The following is a 23,512-nucleotide window of genomic DNA, read 5'->3' on the forward strand; positions in this document are numbered from 1 at the left end:
TCAAGTATAAAATCACTTATTATCACTCTTTAGCTCCCATGCTCTTTTTTTATAATATCGTCATGACAAGAAATGCAATGGACCCATAAAAAGGTTGCCGACATCACCCTTGTAACAAAACAAAAATAATCACTAAATGGCAAAAATGTTCGGTGTGGGAAGCGTCAAAAATTTTTTTTTTGCACAATAAACCCGAAAAAAAAAAAGATACCCGGAATTAAAAATGTTGACCTTGATTTGGCTAACACATTGTACAACAATTTAATCAAAGTAATTAGCGTGATGGATGAGGGGTGTTGTGACTTTCTGGTTTACCAATCATTCTACTCTACACATGAACAACCGCAGTGCGTAGAGAGTTAAAAAGGGGTTCCTTAATTAAAAAAGGGGGTGGGGGCCCTTTTCATTGTACATCATATGGCAACAACTATACATTATTATGGTTGGTTACAGAAAAATGAAAATTGGCGGCTCTTAAAAAAACACTGGTTCTTGTTGCTTAGATGTTTTTGGCTGACGCTTTAACGAGGCTTATAACATGCTACATATAAAAAGAAAAATCAATATTATTGACTTTTGGACGATATGATGGCTTTGATCACAGTCCTCTTATAGCTGCATAGCACGGTAGATCGAGAGAACACGACAAAGATTTAATTTTTAATGATTTGGCTTCCATAGTTGCTAGAGAGCTAACATTATGGTTATTTTAATCTTTTTGAAGCCAAAGAAAAAAAGAATCCCATTAGAAAACAAAATCATGCCTTCTCATACATTGCTTACGACTATAAAACAGAAATATTGAAGTAGGTCTTTAGTCTGATTATTAAATTAAATTCGTGAACACAACCGACCTAGAAACCCTCTCATTCTAATTAAAATTACTGTAATAGACGGAAAGACAATCGATATATGCTTCCTAGGTTATGTTTCTTACATCCTTTATTTCTGTAAAGAGAATGCTCACATAACTAGATTATGTAAAAGGGGTCTTTCATGAACAACTCAGTCTAATCGCCTTTTGATTTCGATAATCTCTGTCAAGTTAATGATAATCACGTACGGAACTGAGGCTAGTTAAATACAGCCATACCAGCTTAGTGTAGTGCGACTCTCTTTTATTATGATACGACAAGCCGAATGTACCGATGTAGACCTTGTTAAATACTGTTTGAGGGTATTGTTTACATTGCCTTTGATCTTGGTCTTCGCACAGTTGATATGTTACAGTTCCAACTCATGAACCAATTTTAAAGGTATCAAAGAACTTGGAAAGACTTTAACATATGGCCTTAATCTTTCTTGTTGTATTAAGGCTCTCGTCTCTTTTGATGGTTTTCGTGCTGCAAAGAACCGAATTTTTTGTCTTTACAGTTGTTATGTGGGACAACATCACGGAGTGGTGAAACTTGATAGAACGAATTAGCGTGAATGTAGACTGTAGATTAAGAGTATTCGATCGCTGTACCACTCAATGAAAGTCTTCCGACAATGAACCGATAGTTTGATTTTTTGCAATCGTATTTTTTTTTTTTTGTGGCCATCAGTCAAATTGTAGCACGACAAAGAAGTTAAAGATTTAACCCAGTTTTACATTAATGATGATGCACAAAGGGCGCTATTTTTTTTTTTTTTACTAAATTCAACTTGGCACATGGCCTCGTTTATTTTTTTGCGAGGGGAGTCTAATTTTCTGTAATGCAGCACAAAAAACTATTGGTGAATTATTCAAAGATTGAATATCTACAGTTATCTTTTTGGGCAACATTGCCGAATTGCCTGTTTTAAAAAAACAGAGTTACCCCATTGATGCTCTCTATTCAATTAGAAAGGCGTTATCTGGCTGATCCGGCTATTTTTATATATGATATTATTTGGGGATATAAACTATTCACTGGTTCTTTTTTTTTTGTCGCATCTTACAAATAGATAACTTTCCGCGGGCTCACTCCTTAATAAAACATGGAGTACTAAAAATACCTTATCCGTTAATTGCTCGGCTGAGAAAACGTAGCAAGGCAGCAAAAGTATGGATGCCCCAATAAAATAAAAAAAACCAACATATAAGAGCTGGTTTCTGAGGTTCGGATGAACAGTTTATTTATTTCACAGCTACAGAATAATTTAGTTAGATAAAATTCGCAAAATATATGTTTTAGCTTTTAATGGCAATAAAACATACTACTTTTAAATAGAATGGCAATCTACAGTAAATATTATGAATATCTCGCTTTTTTACAATTTAATAGCCCTGTATGACCTTCCTAAGAAATTGTTTACATAAATGAGTTGTATACAAATAAACAGATGTCATGTTTACTTAAATGACAGGATGTGAGGTTACTTCCCGTAGAGAGTAGCACAATCAACAGCCTGTTTTATCCTTTTTTTTTTCTGGGTGCATGATAATTTACTTTTTAAATGATAGTGAGAAGCAACTGTGCTCATCCAATTCATTCGTTGCAACTTTTCTAGCCGCGCAAGCACCCCGTACGAGAAGAATTTAAAGTTTAGCTTTAGTTTTAATGCTGACCCAGCGCAATACGCCTTTTTGAAAAAACGGGGATCAGGATTTTATAATATAAATATATAAATGTTTGTTTACATTAAAGTAAAACCTTATAATTCTGTTCTTGCAAAGAACAATTCTTTGAGAATGGTAATGATTTTTTTTTTTTTATAAAAAAACCAAGTTATTTCTCAAATGTCAATCTTTAGGATAAATTATTGTGTACTGCGTCTAAGATTAGGCGCAGAAATTTTACCTTAGCCTTTTTTTTTTTTTTTGGCAGAATTTGTCGAAAGGCCTCTTGCGATGACTAAAATAATGGGAACTGCTTTCTTTTATTTCTATTTACAACTCTGCTTTGGAATAAAAAAAAAACAAGTTTTACTGAAGAGACATCAAATTACTTCCAAATCCATAATAATCCATGTACTTTTGAAAACTCTTTTTCTGTTCCTCACTGGTATAACTTGGGTTAAACTTGAATCGATTTAATTCCTTGTGTATTAATTCTTGACGGCCTTCTGAAGTAAAGACATTTATATCTTTAGGGAGCGTTAATAAGTAAAATGTTGTAGCATATTTTTTTCTTCTTTTTACCTTCATTGTAGGAGGGATACTCCTTGATATATTTCTTATAGATGGACTTGTATTCTTGCGTTTCTTCCTCTGTAAAATCATTAGGTGCATCAAAAATACGTTTACATAACGGCACAATCATCTTTCCCAAGCTATGTTTGCATAAGTATCGAATCAATAACAATTTGACACGAGCATCAGGAGTATACCAACAAGAAAGGCCGATTTCATCAATCTGATCTTGGTCTATCAAGGGCATCTTCATAAATGTGTCGATATCTCGAATTTTAATGGTTTCGTGCAAAAGTATCGAGAACTCCTTTTCAGAAGCCTGCTTGGATTGCCTGATTGCTTCAATTCTTTGCTCCTCTTGTGCCTTTTCAAACGCGATTTTGGCTTGACGGGCTGCTTCAATCCTTTGCTCCTCTTGTGCCTTTTCAAACGCGATCTTGGCTTGACGAGCTGCTTCGATTCTTTCGTCTTCTTGGGCCTTTTCAAGAGCGAGCTTGGCTTGACGGGCAGCTTCGATTCTTTCGTCTTCTTGGGCCTTTTCAAGAGCGAGCTTAGCTTGACGGGCAGCTTCGATTCTTTCGTCTTCTTGCGCTTTTTCAAGTGCGAGCTTGGCTTGATTGGCTTCCTCAATCCTCTGATCTTCTTGTGCTTTTTCAAGGGCGATCTTGACTTGATTGGCTTCCTCGATCCTTTTCTCTTCTTGTGCTTTTTCAAGGGCAATTTTGACTTGATTGGCGTCTTCAATCCTTTGTTCCTCTTGTTCCTTTGCAATGGCATTTTGATCACTACTATGGTCTGAGGATTCTGATAAACGAGCCAAGTCTTGTTGCATGACTGGGATATAATCAACCTTTGGTGATGATTCAATTGTTGTGGTAGTGGTATCGGGGCTTGCTATATTTGAAGCAGGAATAAATGAATTGTGAATGGATCCGATATCAGACAAAACATCTCTGTCTTCGCAGATAGATCCTTCATCCTGCAGTGTGTCATCTTTATCTTCTTCGCCCTCATCTACCGTCGCTGTACTCTGTAATGGTTCGTCTTCCTTTGTAGGTGAATTATATAAATCACTATCATCGCAATAACCCATGTCGCAGTCATCATCCTCATCATTGTCCATGATCTCGTCCTCATCAGCTGCAGTACATGTCGAATCAACACTGTGATGGTCTGCATTAAAAGTTTCTTTAGTTTCATTGATCTCGTTCAGGTTATCTTGGTTTTCATTTATGTCTTCTACTGTAATAGCGCTTTTATTGACATCTATGTAACCATCCTGAATAATTTCGACTTGTTCATTATTGTCTGTAGTCACCGCAGAGGAGTTGTGAGTTATTATTTCTACGGGATCTTGAATGAAATGCTCTTCAGTTGTTGCAGCACTCGCAGTTAAATTTTTCGAATCTTTCTCGGTGTTGGCTTGTTGAATGATTGACATCAAAGTTTCAAGCTGCACATCCAATAAGGTAGATGGTTCTTTGTTATATTGATTGAGTAATCCTTCTTCACTTGCAGTTTCAACATGAATTTTCTCCTGCACATATCCGTCAGAAAGCACATCAGCGTTTGTTGGGGTATCAACTTGTTCCTCCATGTCTTGTCCAAAGGACTCGATGTTATTGTTCAATGACTCACTACGTAATTCTGGAGATTTACTAGAGGTCTGTACTGAATCATTTTCGGTCGATCCAATCGGTTTTTCAATATAAACAAAATCTTCCTGTTGATTAAGACCCGCTGACGTGCCTGTGTGAACGCCTTGTTGGGCATTTACATCGGTTTGTGGGTCATCTTGTAGGTTATGTTCATCCGGAACAACATCGTCCTTTGTTCTATCACAATCGCTTTGTGCATTACCATTGGTTTTTTCGACAATCACATACTTTTCGTCGATACCGTCCTTTGCGCTAATACCATCGTCTGTATCGTTGTTATCATATATAGCAATATCGTCTTGAGTACTTTCATTGTAGTATGTAGTAACTGTGTCTTGAGTGCTTTCGTTGTAGTCTGTAGCAATCGTGTCTTGAGTACTGATATCATCTTGAGTCATCATGTCGTCTTGTCTAGGATTACCGTCTTCTGAATTGGTATTGTCTTCAATGTAGGTGTCCTTTTCAATTTTAACAATGTCTTCTGGGATAGTGCTGTCTTTTTCATTGAAGCTATTTTGATTATGAGAAGAATCAACAGCCTCAGGAGAATTGGAAGCCTCTAACATATCAATATGCCCGCCGCTTTTAATTTCACATTGAGGATAAGGTTCATCTTGGCTATTAATAGCGTTTTCGCTAATATTAGCTTTCTCCTCTTGCTCGATCTCTTCTTGCATATTATCATCCTCATGTGTATTTATATCTTCTTGCATATTTTTATCCTCGGGCGTATCTGTATCCTCTTGAGTCTCAAGTTCTCCTGGAGTATTGGTATCCTCTTGCATTTCTAAATCCTGAGAGCCGAAATCTTCATGCTTAACAATAGCGTCTTCCGTAACAAGGTCCTGCTCTACTGTACATTTTTCAGGTGACTCTAACCTATCTACTGTGAAACTTTCTTCTAAAATCTCTTCTTCTGATACAGGCTCCTCTTGATTGTTAGATTCATCTTTTACTTCGACATCTTCTTCTAAATCTTCGGGTGCATCATGCTCCTGTGTCAATTCAAAGTCCTCCTGCATATCTGTTGATTTGGGTTCAGCTGCCTGGATGGATTGATCCCCAAGATCATATGATTCTTGCTGGCTCACTTCTGATGATGCATCTTCGTTCGTTTGAGCTGTTGAATCTTCTTCAACTGTTTCTGTTCTCTCGACCAATGTCCACTCGTTGCTTTTATCGTCAACAAGCACATTTTCAGTGGATGTCTCGACAGACGACTGAGTGACGGTCTCCACTGATTTATCAGTATCAACATCTGTAACAGTCTCCGTGGTGATTTCCTGGGTCACAGTATGTGTTGTTTCTTCTGTGATAGTCTCTTCAGGATCATCTTCCAGCTCATCAATGACCATATCAGTGACATTTTTTGCGGATTCCGCAACTTCAGTCTCTTTGTCGGAGCTATGTGAATCTTCTGTCGATGAAACTGTAGAAGATGCTTCAATATTCCCCCCAGCTGCCACAGATCTAGTGTTGATTGACTCTGGTACCTGACGTTCTTCTGAAACTGTTGAGCAAGCTTCAGATAAAACATCAAAGCAAGATTCAGACTCGCTTATCTCGCCCCCTGTACTACTGTTTTCATCCGTATTAGATTGAGTGGCCACCTTGTTAGCAGCCGACCGTTTCGTTCTTTTATTTGCAATCCTGTCTTCATATGATGCTGCCTTACGCTTCAGTTCTAAGCCGCTGTCCGTAGTCATGGCTTTCTGATATTGAAGAATGCCCTGTAATAGTCGTTGCGGCGTATTCTTATAATAGGCCAGCAAATCATCAGATCTTAGTCTGCTTCGACGATGAATCAATGCATAACAGGTGCCTTGGTCTAATTCAGCTGTATATTTCCATTTCATTTGCGTAGGACTCAGATCCCATATGTTCAGCTCGAAACTAAACTTGTTCTGATAAATGATATCCAGTTGAATGATACTATCAAGTTCGTTGGTTGTTAGCTCAGTTAATAGTAAGTTCGCTTCCAAGATAACAGCAGATGGATCAGAGGGGTAGAGGACGGTAAGTTGTTTTCGTGATAAATCACCCTGTGTTTCAATTAGTTTGACATACGGACTGGAGTCTGCATATCGAACATTTCCCTCAGGTTTATCTTGAGAAAAGGCGACCGTCATTGCTAAACTGTTGTAAGAACGAACACAAGACAGTAATGTGATGGGATCTTACAACAGCAAAAGTTAAAGTAATTAGTATTTGTACTATTACATCGTTTGGTGGTGACATGGCTTACAGTTTCTATAATCTGTGAATTCAGATAAGTTGATTGGTAATCTCAATCTGGGTGCATTATATGAATAGATTTTAGCTCTGTATCGATAAATAAGAATAGATCCTCGACTGTAGCCCAAAAGGATCTGGGGATCACAATGACCCATTCTTGTATCATTCTGATCGGGTGGAAGAATATGAATTGCGGTTACGTGCCCTAAAGAGGTGCTCTTTTTGTCTTTAATCGGTTGACTAGACTGTGCAAAATGGGTTTTAGTCTTAAAGCAGAAAATGAAGGTATAATCCAGACATACCATTAATGTAGCTTCCATGGTAAACTCATCCAATTTAAGCAGAAGAAAATCCGTATTTCCTGCTAGTGTTCCGATCACAAGGCCATAGCAATTCTCCATTTCCTCAGAGACTTTATTCCTGAAATGCTATTCCATAATTTCAGTCAGCATACAGCATGTAAACGAAATAAAACGTTCAAATTACCACATTAAAAGGATCTTGAGTTACGCTTGCTTTGGAAATTTCGCCTTTGAAATTCTGATTTGATTTTACTCGGACAAGCAATTTCTCCATAATGTAGTAACAAAAAATAAGATTATTCATATTTTTGTCCGTGGCTATAACTACCAATATGGGTTCCTTCTTTGAATTTCTACAACTTAAAACTGATTGAATGGTCAACTACAATAGAATTTCAATTTAGGAACCAAGGGTTTGACTGAACGCGTAGTTTCAACTGATTACCTGCACTTTATGAATCATTTGCTGCGCGGTTACGACCTCTGTAAGTTCTCGTCCATGACTGGTGTATATATACTCAAACTGGTCTTTGGTATATGAAAAGATAAGATTAGGATCAAGGTCATATATAAACTCTTGTCCATTTATAAGTATCTTTTCGTATCGGTTCATGGTGTGAATGAAAGATAAAAAAAAACAAGAAACAAAAAAAACAAAACTTTTTTTATTTTTTATCTCTGTCTGGGTTTATGAGATCATGGAATCTCTTTTCATGCATGAAAAAAAAAGTCACCTATAGCTAAAGACGTTCGTCATTAACAACGGTAGTCGGTGTATGCAGCAACCATTTTTTTAAATTGACCATTCCACTGTATGGCAAACTAAGTCTGTATGTGATATGACACCATGGCTACGCAAACTTCAAGATTTGGCTCTTTTTGTAATTACTCCAAGATGACGTTTATTTGACTGGCATTTGTCCCTTTAAATTTTGAAATAACCCAGTTTGAGCGAAATTCTTTTGCAACTGTCAGGCGATTTAACTTCAATATTGTTAGTAAAAATACTCTTTCATTTAGAAGCGTTCACACCAATCTAATACCCCGTTCTTCCGTTCCTCTCCTTGTTAATCTTTGTCTTTAAATGTCAGGAGTGATATTAATTGCTTGTTTGTAAGCCGTCAATCTCATCTTGCCTATATTATCCCGCAATAAGCCAGGGAATTGGGTATATACAAAAGAGCCTCAATAACAACCTGATACACTACGAAGTTGTTTAGTTCAAACACTCAGTCCGAATTAACCTTCGGTTTTTATTATTATGTTCCCTCCACTGTTTTAATTTCTAGGAGTGTATGATACTGGCATTTGCTTGAGGAAACACAGCAAAACTACTTATTGTGACTTATGAAAAGACTTATTCTGCTCTGCTCATTTATACTTATAATATGTGGCTTTCCCTGACATTTATCATTTACAATGTAATGATGTTCAGTTCATCTAACCGGCTACAGAAACTAACAAACCACATGAAACATATGTGTATGTTATTTTTTTATTTTTTTACTATTCATAAGATATCTCATTTTACACCTGCTCTACTTTCTTAACCTATGTCTACACTCACGAGACCTGAAAGCTAAATCATGCTTGATTTGTTTCTAAAATGACACTGCCACAGCTGGTATATCCCATTCCAACTTCCTTCAGACAAAGGCTTTCAAATGTGTCTATCTTCCGCACTCATAGTATCTCAAGAGGCCTTGATTCTGGAAATCAGCTTAAATCTACAGAAGAAAGTCAATTCAAACGTACACGACAGTCATAAACTTGACTTTCGATTGAATCAACAAGAAAAGATCTTTTTGTATGATGATAATGTAAAATCTGGACATGTCATACTTATCCGGGGAATTCATACCATCCAAACAAAGATAATATTAGTAAGATTTAAGCATGTTATGGTCTATTAGCTTTAGTATAATCCTATGTTGTCTGAAACTGAGTAATCTTTTAATAAATAAAATAAAAAACTATTAATGTAATGATATATGAAGTGTCTGTAATGCTAGCACATGGCTCTAGTAATAATAAGTCACGTCGGAATTAAGTCGAAAATTGTTCTGGGTGATATGAAGCTATTATTTTCCAAATACTCACTGGAACGTATACATCAGTATTTTTACGCCTTGTTCAATAATGATTTATATTTGCCTAACGTACGGAACTTGCCACTTCATTAAAATTAAGCTTAATCTCAATACTGACCATCATCGGTTTATAAAGCCTGGATAGACTAAAAGAATACGTTTATCCGCTTCATTTTTCTTTGTAGTAGCACAGTTGTTCCCATAGACGCGTATTTAAACTTTGGAAAGGAGCGCGCACGTCTTATTGATCACTTTTGTAAATTTTCTCTAAAAGAAATACACAATTCGATATTGGGGTCTACAACGCTGTGTATCTGTGACATTTTCTTTTAAATCAGAAGCTTGATGAGCTACTTCTTATTAGATATTAACAAATTCAATGCACTCATGGTATGGTTTTATACTCTAAGCTTTACCCTTTATGGTCAACATGTATGATTAGATAGGTCTATGTGTAAGACAAAATGATACTTGAAATATTTCCAAACTGCCCTATCCCGCTGATAGTAGTTATCGGCAACTGTTACGTCTTCCGGTATAGGGAGAATATGTTTCACATTACGCAAGAAATTTGGAACAGTAATGCTGGCACCTAAAGTGGTTACTTCTCAACCTGAGGGGCCAGTTTAACGATGTTTACAGGCGAAGATTTCTTGATTATGTCTAAATATCCATCTTATTTTGCCCAAAAAAGGTAAGCTAAAGTCTGACTCATCCGAAAATAACTAACACTGTCTGAATCAGCATTATGGCTAATATATTGAGTTGCCCATACTTGATGATGTGTAAAATTCACTTGATTGGTGGTTGAATTAAATTTGGGTATTTTCCACAAGGTATAACGTTTCGCACATCAAAATCTATAGGGTTGAATCTTAAACGCTGACAACGTTAGAGGGCGCGTTTTTTTTATTTTTATAGGAGCGACTTAGGATGAACTCCAGCACACCTGTATTCAAATATTGAGCAGTCTTGATTATATTTTATTTTTTTTTACCGGTCATTGGGATGCGGCCCTTCTATAAATATTTTAAGCTTTTAACAGGTCTTGGATAAAAGTTTGATATTTAAGAGTGTGTATGTCCCCTTAAGATAATATCGATTCAGCCGTGGCTTAAAGAGTTCATATATGTCGAAAGCTCCCTTTTTAGGGAACCCGCCTTTTTAGTGTTGCCGTAATTGTCTAACAATAAATCAAGGTTTCGTGGTATATTTGGTTTTTGTAAATACCATTACGCACATGCGAAATATCAACAAGAAATCACGCGCTTTTTTATATATTAGCACACTGTCTAAAATTACCGATTTAGGAAACAGCAAGTTTTTTTTACGTAAAATCTTTAAGCCGAAATAAAAATAATAAAAAAAAGGGCGGATACGTTATTAAAACATCTGTCAATTCCAGAACGTTCTAGTGGTCGCATGCTGAATATTCATATTTAAAATATACCCAAGTGTTTATTAAAGCATCTAATCCGACAAGCATAAGTCTGTCCGACATTGATAAGATCTAAGGCTTACCAACTACTGGTGAAAGATGAGCGTACAAGAAATCACACCTCCACTATTTAGTTCTGACTCACTGTTGGTAATATTGCATTTGTGTAGCTTCCCCACATAATAAACATTTTTATGATTTGCTTTGCCAAGTAGTAGAATCAGCGTGTTGCTATCCTTACGGAACTAAAGCATGACAAGGGAGTAAAACGGGGTATGTCTGCATGTAATGTTTGTTAAGAAAACAAAACATTGTTAAATATGCAAATGAAAAATAGAAAAGATGGGGGACTTTAACAAAGATGTGCTACACAGTTTTTTGAAAGCTATGGCAGATTAGATCCTTGATCCATTCATGTTATAGGCCGGAATACAGGAATAATTAAGTTTTTGTTAAACGTATGTGCAGTTCTTAGATCTTGTCTTGTCATTCTCACAAGCTTATCCTATCCCTAAAGAATGGCCGGGCTCCCGTATCACACTGCTCAATTACCTCTTAACTTTGCTCGTGTTACCGAAACTCCCCCACCAAAATTATATATCCCATAATTCAATAAACTCTACTGGTTTGATGTACTTTGTGCATGACGTAGGTGATACCATCAGCTAATTAGCATTATTATCAGAACAGTATGTTTAATAGAGACTAATGAAGAGCGTTCGTTTGATTTCGCTGTTCAAGTCATTTTCTACTCAGTATCGGTGTCTCGTATTTCATCTTTAATCCTACATAAAGGCAACCTACCCTGAATGAAAGAGGACAGCTACAATCTATTAAATTTGGTTGTGGCCAAAATAAGTGTTTTCCGGTCATTCTTTTCCAGACTAGCCCGTGCCTCCCACTTTAATATCTCTGGTAATATATATAATGTATGTGTATATAAAAGTCGTGCGACGAGAGAAGCTACCAACAGCTAATTTCAATCAGCTTAAATCATAATTAAATTGGAATACCAATGATTAAATGTAAGAAGAGCAAGTAAGGAATTAAGAAGTGTCCATTTAATATTTTTATTTTTTGGGACTACAGTACATGTTTAAAGGAAAACAGATAGAAAAAGCAAGTACAAAAGGGTATATAGGGGATAGACGAATCAAGAGGCAATGATAACGATTAGATATACTAAATTAGGAGGTTGTGTAAGGGTGAGATTTTAGGCGACTGTTATTTGTAAAGGACTGGGTCGGTGCATGAATTTATCTAATCTTTTCGGAAGGACTCTGCGTGGACGTAATGGACCAACGATTTTTTGTGAACGCATCATGTTTACTTCGGCCACAATCATTCTTAGGTAAGCTGCATTGGCTCGAATATCACGGGCATGACATGCAATCAAATCCTCTTCTTGTGTCACTTGTTTCTCTTCAACGATTTTCACTACTATTTCTTCTTTTAATTCATTGGGGTGCTTTGTTTCAATCAGCTTCCATTCTTTTGCTGCTTGTTCATCGTCGAGTGTAATCCAATAGTTTTCATACAGACTTGTGGCATTATTTGTTGTGTTGTTTGTTGTACTGTTTGGAGCTTCAAACATTCGGAACGTTTCCAAAGGGACATCCATTATAACAGAGTCGGATGAAGACGGATTCATTTGGGTTTGAACATAATGATCACATAATATGTCTGATAATACTTCCGTACTCATACTACTACTGTTATTACTAGTAGTAATATTATCATCTTCCATATAATGAGAGAACAAACTACTCAAACTACTTTCAGAAGATGAAGAACTTGTACTCAAAGAGCTACAATTATCCTGTTCTGTACCATTGCCAGCGTCATAACAATCAATTGGAATACTACTAACGGCGATATCTACTAATTGGGACATTTGCATTTTGTCACTTATTGTACTACGTGGCATAAATCCCACTGGTTTTTCTCCTTGTTTTGATTGTTTGGTGAAGATAGTATTGAACAAAGAGATGAAAAATGATGAGGATGTTGGCGCAAGAGCAGAAAAACAAGGGTAAGGAGCTGATAATGAATTATTACGTGAGCATTTTTTGATAGGCAACTAATTTGTTTTAAAAAAAAAAAAGTTTAATTTCCCCTGTCAAATTAAAATTCACTCACAGCTCAGTACTTACATTATGCTTCTTTTTGCTACGTTTGGGAATAGTGCCATAAGGTGTTGGGATATTTAAAGGTTTACTTTTATTATTAACATCTTTAAATAAAGGAGTAGGAGAAGGAGGACTGGCGAATGATAACATGTTGGTATATGGTTTCTATGGTTTATTGAAAGTAAAAAAAAAAATTAAGTGAATAAAAAAAAAATTTGTCTCAAAACGAAGAAATATGGGGACCTTTTTATATCTTTTTTTTTTTTTTTCAATTTTTATTATCGGGGTACTAAAAAGATACGGGATAGTGGTTTTACTAAATAAAGTAAGTTTCTTGAATATAACCACATGAATCGTACAGTTGGTTATCAAATAATCTTCAAAAATGTTGATTTTATTCCATCTGACCCATTCTTTCCTTTCTTTGTCTAAAATAAGGAGAAAAGATCATAGGGCTTTGTCATTACTATTACGGATTGGAAAAATGACGTATATTATTTTTTTGAGAAGGAACCGGGAATATATACATGTTGGTTTGATTTTTAACCATAATGTAACGGCTTCCTCCCAATACCCTTATTAAAGACAACTCATTATAAGCCGAACGATCCTCCGCGTTTTTTTTTTTCTATTATATTCTGGCTGTAATGATCATGGTTTACTATGGTCTGCATATGTTAAACGGGTAGGTGCAGCAGTAGCATATGTGTTTATAATATGTAAATATTTCAATCAAGACGTTAAAGCCTCCTGCAGGGGAATATATAAGTTGGTAGTTTATTCCACATGCAGGCGTATATCTCAGAATGGTGATATTTTATACACTTGTACATTTTTTAGGAGAGTTGGGGGTTTTCTTCATTTTCTGTAAATATTATTAGCGTCAAAAAAAAAAAAGAAAAAATCGTTATCCTACAAATAAGCTTTACAGTTGTAAATTTGCATTTTTTTTCTCATAAGCAAATGACCAATACTGCGCAAGTTAGAACGTATATTAATAGGATCTAACCGTAAAAGTACAACGAATGCTATATTGCAATATAAATAAAATTGATTTTACTACCCCTTTTTTTGTTTTCAGGTACGGGTACTAAAAGATGTTTCTTTTTTATTGTCACTATATAAATCCAGTAGCAATTCCTTCTTATGTCTGTTTGGTATAATACAACAAGTTACACAACAAGCAGTAAACGTGGTGGGAAAAACCTTAATTTCTTAGTAGCCGATTGGATGAAATATCCAATGTTACAAAAAGAATATTTTAATACCTCATTTTCTATCAGACACGGATTGGTTTATTATAGTAATTCTGCCTAGAAAGAAAAATCAGTGTTCACGGAATGCGATCTGTAACATATAAAAAAAAAAAACTTGTATATTTATGCAATCGTTGTGCTACTATTTTTAATATCCAACCCCACCATATCATACGTGTCGTCTTGCAGATCCATCCTTCATGTGCCAAATTCTGTCACCATGAAGCAAAAACAATATATAGTTTTGCCGGTATTGTTTTTTTAGTGTGTGTACTTTTTCTTGTCGTTATGATAACCATTTAATTATGTTATCCGAGCCACAAGCTTAATAATACTAAAAAAAAAAACCCCTATTCAAGGTGCAGATAAAAATACCATTGTTACACCACTGGTAAGATATAAATATGTACACAATGTCGGTTTATTATCATTAAAAACGTTACGTAAACTAGGTAATTTTTTACAAAAAGACTTTTCTTCCTTTTATAGCCCGATAAGAAAAATTATAATCACAAACAAAGTATTTTTACATAATAAGAAGTATAGATAACGACAGGAAAAAGATCGATATTATTCCATTGTTAAAATAGGTACCCTGTGCGCTCGAACTTACAGACGATTTAGAAAGAGTATTTCGGTTTTGGGAGTTTGTTGCCGTATCCGTTAATTCTTCCCACGAAAGTCCTGTCACTCCCATAATCCAGTCAATATGCTTACTTGGCCTCACAAATATATTTACAAATGTACTGGTTCTATCGGTGTGAACCGGACAAGACTTATTTTCGGGTTCAGGATCAAAAGCATTCTGAATTCGATTTAATATTCCCTTCAAATAGTATTCCGGGCTTGTGGCGTCAGGCTTGTAAATAAGTGGACTGCCTTTTTTTTTTTTCTGATTCTTTTAGCAAGCATGTCTGGTTATGCGTACAGAATATTTTAGTTACCTGAGTCCCCATGGCATAATCCTGCAGTCGACGTAACCAATGTTACACTATTGTTGAAGTTATCATCAGTCAATGCAATGACATTAGATGAATTGCATTGCGCATACTGCAATAATTTTGCATGCGTTTCCCCAAGTCCAGTATATCCCATGCCAGTCGTCTCGAGTATACCTTCCAGATGCACGTCCTCATTTTCTACCAGAAGTCGAATTCGATTCACATAGGCACTTGGCATAAACGGGTCTTTTAATTCTACGAGTGCAATATCATAAGGTACTGAGTTCAACTCGTCAACTTTAAATACTCCGGTTTTCGATTGTACATCCGCTGATATATATAATGGATGCTGAATCACTTTTTTGATACCATTGGAAGTGTAAGAATCAAATTCATGGCTACCAAAGGAAACTGTTTCTTTACTGTTTGTATCATCCTTTGGTACGCAATGTGCTGCTGTCAAAACCCATGGCGGATCCAAGGAAATAATACTACCTCCGCAAAGTGTAGGGTTGGTGAATGTAACAGCGAACGGATATTGAGTAGAGGATTGTACTGTATTGCCGCCAGTTATTGCACAAATAAGGTATGGAAAAGAGAGAAATAGCAGTAATCGTTTGTACATTGAAAAAAAAGTTGAAAATAAATATAAATCGAGGAAAATAGAAAGGAGGCGTATAATTCACTTTTATATAACAGCAAGTATAAGAAAGTAAGGATAATAAAAATCCATGACCTATTTTTGGTTTAATGACTGGAACTAGAGTGATAAATTATTTACAAGAAAAGAGAAAGAAACAGAAAAGATCATATTCAACGATTTTCAAATTAATCAGTGTTTTCTTTGTTTGTTACAACTATAAAAATATAATAAGGCGCATTTGAACAACAAATGATCAATAATATAACAAGCCATTGTTGTGAAAATCATATCATATTTATTATGTATTAAAACAATGTGATTGTTTACCAAGTATTGGAACCAGTTGCCACAAGTCTATTGTCACGATACGGTTCTGTTCTTTCAACAAACTGAATTCCCTTCATCTCGAGTTGATCCAGAATTGGAAGATATACATGCGGCTTAATTGGTCTTAATATACCCCTCTCTGGAATAACATTGTCCAGGACTAATTCAACGGCCATCGCTGTAGGTAATCCTACTGTATCCGCCATGGCTGTATGTTTTTCATTGCCGTATTTAATCAATGTTGATGTCAATGTTTCCTATTTCATTGTTCGTATTAATAATGTTTATATATATATATATGAACAAATAGAAAACACACCTTTTTACCCGACGAATGTTCAATTCCGAATTCATGATGCATAGCCACCATATCCCTTTCCCCTTTTTCATACTTGAGTCTCTTTGATAAAAGAGAAGAGAATACATCCAAGGCTGAACCATTTGTGTTTTTGAAATCTGCAGATTTGTCTGACAAAAAGAAGGAGATGGCAGACCAAACTTTTTCTGTCATCTCATGGTCTCTTGGCAACCCTAATTTCTCCACCATTGTTTCATATCTTTCACTCGAAGTTAATCCTGTCTTACCCGACAACACAGTGTCAAAATACCCTGACTGTTTATAAGTTTTTTTAGTAAACAAATAAACAAAAATTAACTTTTTTTGGTCATTTACCCAGGTTTGGCATTGCGATAGAGATTTTGATTGTTCTAAAAATCCTAATTTACGGAACGCATACAATAAATCAGAGTAACCCTAGTTTTTTTTTTTTTTTTTTTTTTGTCACAATAAATACGGTTGTTTCATTCAATTCTTTGTCGTTAGTTAGACTTACTTGATATCTCAAGGTACCACGAAACATGGTATCCATTTGTGAGAGCTCTCCAAGTCCATAAATGTCTGCATACCCAAGGGAGTTACGATTTGCCAATCCTTCAAATACAAACCCAGCATAAGGAGTTTGTACAACCGGGAAGTGTTCCTTTAATAAATTATCTCCAGCAATAGTATGGGTCTACGGGAGGAGAGCAGCGTTAACGTTTATGCGTAAAATAGTTAATTAAATTTTATAACCTTTCCATTTGACCAATAGGTAGCATCATTACCGCTAGCCGTCAATACACCACGTGGGGACCAGCTAAATTTGTAACCCAGTGGAACGTTAGAGGCTTCAGGAGACGGTAATCCACCACACCACGAAATGAACGATCGGATCTAATTTTTCATGAAATAAGTATAAAATTAGTAAAATTGGGGGGGGGGGGGGTTTGCAAGTACCTTTTTGCCGGCTAATTTGGCTTCATCAATAATCTTCATGGCAGACATATGATCAATGCCAGGATCCAGACCAACCTCATTCATGATTAAAATACCAGCCTTTTGTGCTCTTTTTTTAAAATAGGTCAGAAATCAAATTGGCTCTAAGCCCAGATAAAGTTTTTGATTTTTCTTACTTTGTCTGCAATGCTTCCATTTCGGGAGATACATAACTAGCTGTCACCATATGCTTTCTTCGCGCAATACAAACATCTGCAACCTTTGTATGTAAAAATGCAGGTACCAGACTGACCACCACGTCAGCTTTTTCCACAAGACGGGTTAAGTCCTCATGGTTTGAAATATCTAAAGGGACAGATTCGGCATTCGAGTAACCTGACACTAAAGCTCGTGCCTCCTCCATGACGTTACTTGCTATCATATCAAGTTAGTAATTTGACTATCGAACCCTTTTTTTTTTGTATTCTCGTTTACCAACTACGATTTTCACATCCGGTCTATTCATTAAATGTTCTACCAAGGGTGCAGCAACCATCCCAGACCCTAATAATAAAACCGTCTTCTTATTACCAAGACTACTGCTTTTACCTGTACTGTTTGGTAACATGGCATTTAATGCCTGATGAGGTTTTGTTAATTCTCCATGATCTGCAATAGTAGCGTTACGCAAAAGAGGTGACAATTGATCAAGTGGTGGGTTTGGTTCAGCATTAACCTACAGAGATCATGAGTGCTTGATCACAGTACAAACTATTCGAAGCTTACCATCTCTTTTATGAACGGATACAGTGCTTTACTAAAGAATTCGCTACTTTCTACTGGGAACTCAGCAGGCAAGATATCAATTCCCATGACTTGTATACCTGGACCTTCGGCACTAAAAATAGAAATCAATTAGCCCTTATTTTCTTTGGGCTCCACTTCCTTGGTAGTAACATTACTTGTCATGTTCTTGATTTTTAATGGCGTCATAATAGAAGAAACCGTCATCCACATTTGTACTATGTGATAAGCATTCAAATGCGCCTTTTACGTCACATACAATATCGGCTAGGGCCATCATCTTTCCCTTTTTGATATCACCATTCAACTTTAGCTTTTCAAAATCACATAATTGCTCGTTGGTCAAAAGACGTGGATAACGTTCGTCCCAGTATGCACCCGTGACAACACAATTAGTATAAGGTGCAATCTACAATTTCCAGTTAGAAAAAAAGGAACTTTTTTGTTAAAATAAAAATTGACGGGGAGATTACCGTTTTATGAAAATTAGATTGATACTTTTCAGGGTGGTTCAAATAGTCTTCATAATCCACTAATGGCTTTCCGCTTTTTTGTTCGACATAATCCTTGACTTCTAGCTGAACTCCATATACTTTATCTAATCTAGGATCTATTTCCATGCATTAAGAACGGTGACAAAAAACAAAATATGTGATGATGCAATGTTTACTTACTCTTGTCATTTACTATTTTTGCAAGATCTTCTGCAGGGACAAATTCATGAGGCACTTCTTTGAAAATCTCCAAAGCTCCCTAAAACAGTGTTAACTAGTGTGTTTTAAAATAATAAACAAACAACCAACCTGAGTAACATTTCCAGACCCTGTAAAACCATACACCAATGGTCCAAAATCCTTTGGTGTGCCATTTTTAACAATCTCCTCGCCCATTCTATTCAGCGCTAGCTTTGCTTCGGCAATGGTAGGATACGCATGTGCTTTTGAGATGTACTAAAAAATAAATAATGAATATCTATTGAGCCCCCCTTTTTTTGCGCGTTCAATAAAATCGATACGTTACCATAAAAGGCGTGCTATATCCTAAACCGAGAAATCTATGGCCCATACCGTGCAAACTATCAATCATACCTATGTCCTGGGTTAGATGTCTTATTGATTTATCATCAGATTGAAAACTTACCGGCATTACCAGCATAGTGACCAAAAGCAACAAGTCTTTTACCAGTTTCGTCCTTCATCAACTCGTAGTCGATTAAACGTATATTCTATAAAATTTCCCACGATGGTGTGAGAAAAATAACGAATAAATGTTTACCGTGGGCCAATTTAATTACCTTGTCAAGGATCTTTTGTAACATTGGCATATTTTTCTTGTTTCCTTTATGTGTATGAGAGAAGAAGACGTACGTCTTGTCACTCAATAAGGCAGATTCAGGAACCTCCTTGATACCAAGAATTATGTTTGCTTTCGAGATATCCTCGGTAATCATTGCACCCGCCTTAAAACTACATCTAAGTCATAATACTAAGATGAATAAACAGACAATACTTTACCTTTTCATAAGATTCGTTTGTAAAGATACGTTTGGTACTCGGTTGGATGTAAACTTGTGTCCCCGTTTCCTGAATCAACTTCTTAACTGCACTTGGCGTCAAGGCAGCACGACGTTCCCATCGACTTTTATCTTCCCGACGGATACCTACAGTGGCATAGTGTCGAATCAATCGTTTGTTATTTAAAACTTTAGTTATCATTTTCTTTTAAACAAAAAAGAAGACGCAAACGTGAGAAAAAAAGAAACAAAACCTAGTTTATATGCAAAAAGGGAAATTTCTATAATCTCACGATCAGCTGGTTCCGTTTTTTACGTTTGAGATTATGTTTTCAGGGTCATCTCCTGAGGCAAGCGAGATAAGATGCCCTGCTTGTAGTTCCTCATTGGTTGCTCATGTCGAAGCATATCATATATAAATATAGGGAAGGGCTGTCCCGAAATTTATTTATGGGCTAATGTTGAACACTCCTATATTATATCGAACTATTTCGCGAGCAACTTTTCTGTAATAGCTGCCGCGTCCTAGAAAACTACTACTAAGATTAACGTAATGACGGTGACACGTGCACTTAGAAAATACGAATGGGTGCCTACGAATGCGCACGGTAGCCAGGTGATAAACGGGAATACTGTGGTGAAATATTGCTTCAAGTGCGCTCTAAAATTAACTGTTGATGCTCATCTAAATACTTTTAATAAATGAGTTAAGATAAACATAGACATTTGTGAATTTTTACGAAATCTGTTCACAAGTATTTAAAAAAAGACGTATAAAATTAAATCAAATCATAGGAAAGACAAGACAAGTAGAGTTATTTACAGTTATTTATTTATTTATTCAAGTACAAGTACACAATGACATTGTTATATAATTAAAGCCTTTCAGATCTGAGAAAAGAAAATAAGTTAATAAAGCTTTTCAAAGAATAAAGTGTTATAAAAGATGTATAAACGATCATAAAGGTTACCCCATCATGCTCATTAAATCAGATTGGAGAATCAACACGTGTTATTAAGACGTTAAAGGTTTTAATCATAGGGAACCCCAACTATAACCGTTTATACTATCTACTAAACATTGAAATTACAAAACTTACCATAAAATTCTATAAAGAGCTATTCTATAAGAAATTTTAGCTGTTTAAATAGACGTTGAAAAATTAGTGGCTTAGAATAAAAAATTTATTTTTTATATGACTATATGACAGTCCAAACAAAAAAAAAAAGCTGTGTTTTAATCCATTTTGTAAGTTGCCTTTATCTTTTCAGCAAAATCTGTATAACCGCCAATCATGTTTTGGTTGTTAATATCGCATCCTTCGTAGATGAAGGGTGATGTGCCATGATTTGTTTCGAATTCCTGCATTATTTTATCTGTTTAATATATAATAATTATCGATAAATGCAAATTTTTACCTGCTGTAATTCTCGAGAACGTTCGCTCCATTGCTCTCTGATATATGCACTCACATCTACTTTAACGTTTGGGTGCTTGGCGGATAATCTGTCACCCATCTGTACTGCGTTTGTAAAGTACGAACATGTCAAAAATCCTTCCTATCCATAAATTATGAGTTGCCTGCTATAAAAATTTATATATAAAAAAAAAACTTACAATATGATAACATTGTGTCTTTTGAGGAATGCCATTGTCTAATCCTTCGACAGATGTCGAGTCTGTTGTACTAAACCAAGAAAATAAGCCCATGCTGCTGGTTTGAAACGAAAAGGGAAAAGGGACCAAGAGTCCAGGCCTGCTTTTTTACCAGCTTTTTAATAACCGATTAAAAAAAGGGGACGTTTCGCCACTAGCTTCATCACAATAGATACATATGTAAAACACTTTGTGCTTACTATATCTTTAAACTAGGGTCGCTCAGTAGAACACATCATTCATTGTAAGCTTTATTTGGTCGATAATATGCTCTGCTCTTACAATATTCTTTAAATGCTAACAAACAGAACAGTATGGGAAGCAGACCAAACTTTATCGCAGTTCTTGCCTTTTCTAATTAGTCCTAGCTACCATTTGTCTGCACTTCTTACCTGTTTCCAATAAGCTACATAGCTTACAAGATTAGTAGGGCTGCTCTATTTATGGAACATGTCTTTATGACTCAGGCTGGGTCAACCCTTCTTCCTTCCCGTGACTAATTTCTATATACATAAATATACATATATATATATATATATTTAAATGATGAGGACTCTTTTTTACCGTAAATGTCATGATCATAATTGATAGAATTGTGCTCTCTGATATTACTGTTAGTTTATCAGATTTGCTACATATAACAAAAGTGTAAAACAGAGATAGTAATCTAGAAGTCATTTTGTGTATTGCATGACTAAGGTACAAATGGTGTAACTTATAATGGCGCCGTCCGAAAAATATTCTATATTTAAGAAGTTATGTGAGTTTGCAGAAGGACAAGGAACAAGAGAGAGTATTTGGAACAAAAGTTCTTACAGCAGAATAAAAAAAAAGCACTTCTAGAAGAACGCATGGAGATAAAGACCGACCTCAGAGATTGTTCTGACGAAATTTAAAAAAGACACCTGATATAGTTGCTGAACACACATACCGCGCTTCCATAATGATTTAGGCAGAAACAAAAACAGACTTTTTGAGCTAGACCTCATTTCGGATGCTTTTCGACCGTATTTTGAGAATTTGATGTGCCTGAACTTTAAAAAAGCCCAAAAATAGGAATTACAGATGTGCGAGGCAGCTCTTGGCATATAAATTGTCGTGTGAATTTGAAGCATGGGTGTCATTCCAAGTATCTTTTGTTGGTTTCGCGAGGCACAACGTTGTGAAGCGCACTGCTTCATTTGCATAGGTAAATAATTGAGTGGTTTGGTGTTTCAAAATAAATGCGCTACTTGTGTGGCTTATTCAAACTGGTTTATTAGAGAAACAATGTATCAGACGAATTACTTCATTCAATCAGTACAAATGAGAACATGTGCCCTTTAGAAATACGCTAAAAGATGTAATATGAATGTGGGGTTTCTTTTTCTTTTTTTTTTTTCAACTAAAATAAAGCCCTTTTTTTTTTGCCATACTCAGAACGAACATACGCATTAGTCCGCATTTAAGGTAAAACGACCAAGATCGACAAGAAACACTCTGTATCACCAAGGAATTGGAAAAATCCATGAGAAAGTAGTGTGGTATTGAACTCCTTTTATGAAAACATCAGTTCTATTTTTACCTGTCATTGACATGTATTGAAAATGTGGTCCGAGAACCGGTTGTTTCTTTAGGCACTGCCCTTTAATTCATGTGGTACGGTCTACACTGAACTTCTACTATACGATCGATTAGACCAATCATTCTTTATCCCGTATAAACAAATAGAGACTTGTCTGGTCTCGACCGAGTGTAACATCTTACTATTTTTTTTTCACGCGGGCTTGTTTAAGCAACTCTGGCCGGACATGGCGTGATACACCCCCCGCTTGCATGTTGTATTTCTCTTTCATCGCCCATTGAAACAGTTTCATATCTTCAGTTTTTACCGCAGAATCAATTTTTCGCTATCAGAAGATCTTGAATTCTGCATTATCATCGACTGCGAGATTACAGAAAAAACAAAGAACCAAAAAAAAAAAACTTTGACGCGGAATTTTAAAAAGGATCGAACAATGGTGTAATTGTTGCAAGAGTAAACTGAAAAGTTTTGTCAATATTGAAAGACAATAAAATACAAAGACTTGGACACAGTAATTGGGGAATGCAGGGTTCTTTTTTTTTTCCAGTTTGTACAGAAAATGGTCGAGACTCTAAACCGAAACGTTCCAATTTGATTCGATCA

The 23,512-nt window shown here is 35.8% G+C and overlaps 5 protein-coding genes across 5 annotated transcripts; all 5 read right to left on the reverse strand.

Moving 5' to 3' along the window:
* Positions 1-2,826: 2,826 nt before the first annotated feature.
* EV154DRAFT_600886 (uncharacterized protein) lies at positions 2,827-7,931 on the reverse strand. Its single transcript, XM_051607195.1, has 6 exons — positions 7,738-7,931; positions 7,477-7,674; positions 7,293-7,418; positions 7,001-7,235; positions 3,107-6,931; positions 2,827-3,051 (listed from the first exon to the last, which is right to left on the reverse strand). The coding sequence occupies exons 1-6, from the start codon at positions 7,903-7,905 to the stop codon at positions 2,891-2,893; spliced, it is 4,713 nt and encodes a 1,570-aa protein (XP_051459790.1). The 5' UTR covers positions 7,906-7,931; the 3' UTR covers positions 2,827-2,890.
* A 3,935-nt stretch (positions 7,932-11,866) lies between these two features.
* EV154DRAFT_549945 (uncharacterized protein) lies at positions 11,867-13,153 on the reverse strand. Its single transcript, XM_051604899.1, has 2 exons — positions 12,974-13,153; positions 11,867-12,900 (listed from the first exon to the last, which is right to left on the reverse strand). The coding sequence occupies exons 1-2, from the start codon at positions 13,097-13,099 to the stop codon at positions 12,034-12,036; spliced, it is 993 nt and encodes a 330-aa protein (XP_051459791.1). The 5' UTR covers positions 13,100-13,153; the 3' UTR covers positions 11,867-12,033.
* A 1,474-nt stretch (positions 13,154-14,627) lies between these two features.
* On the reverse strand, positions 14,628-16,138 carry EV154DRAFT_501810 (trypsin-like cysteine/serine peptidase domain-containing protein). Its single transcript, XM_051600739.1, has 3 exons — positions 16,117-16,138; positions 15,150-16,003; positions 14,628-15,084 (listed from the first exon to the last, which is right to left on the reverse strand). The coding sequence occupies exons 2-3, from the start codon at positions 15,769-15,771 to the stop codon at positions 14,732-14,734; spliced, it is 975 nt and encodes a 324-aa protein (XP_051459792.1). The 5' UTR covers positions 15,772-16,003; positions 16,117-16,138; the 3' UTR covers positions 14,628-14,731.
* On the reverse strand, positions 16,062-19,916 carry EV154DRAFT_501812 (Saccharopine dehydrogenase-domain-containing protein). The gene is made up of 17 exons (XM_051600740.1): positions 19,690-19,916; positions 19,470-19,634; positions 19,316-19,400; positions 19,196-19,263; positions 18,979-19,125; positions 18,850-18,928; positions 18,649-18,785; positions 18,334-18,584; positions 18,158-18,269; positions 17,867-18,107; positions 17,569-17,806; positions 17,393-17,501; positions 17,189-17,329; positions 16,950-17,129; positions 16,790-16,870; positions 16,436-16,729; positions 16,062-16,373 (listed from the first exon to the last, which is right to left on the reverse strand). Exons 1-17 carry the CDS (start codon positions 19,888-19,890, stop codon positions 16,113-16,115), a joined length of 2,790 nt encoding a protein of 929 aa, XP_051459793.1. The 5' UTR covers positions 19,891-19,916; the 3' UTR covers positions 16,062-16,112.
* Positions 19,917-20,851: 935 nt separating this feature from the next.
* Positions 20,852-21,600, reverse strand: EV154DRAFT_150541 (uncharacterized protein). Its single transcript, XM_051594106.1, has 3 exons — positions 21,307-21,600; positions 21,108-21,248; positions 20,852-21,051 (listed from the first exon to the last, which is right to left on the reverse strand). Exons 1-3 carry the CDS (start codon positions 21,397-21,399, stop codon positions 20,926-20,928), a joined length of 360 nt encoding a protein of 119 aa, XP_051459794.1. The 5' UTR covers positions 21,400-21,600; the 3' UTR covers positions 20,852-20,925.
* Positions 21,601-23,512: the final 1,912 nt, after the last annotated feature.

Source organism: Mucor mucedo (genome assembly GCF_025094135.1).
Source record: "Mucor mucedo strain NRRL 3635 chromosome Unknown EV154scaffold_25, whole genome shotgun sequence".
NCBI classification, from domain to species: domain Eukaryota; kingdom Fungi; phylum Mucoromycota; class Mucoromycetes; order Mucorales; family Mucoraceae; genus Mucor; species Mucor mucedo.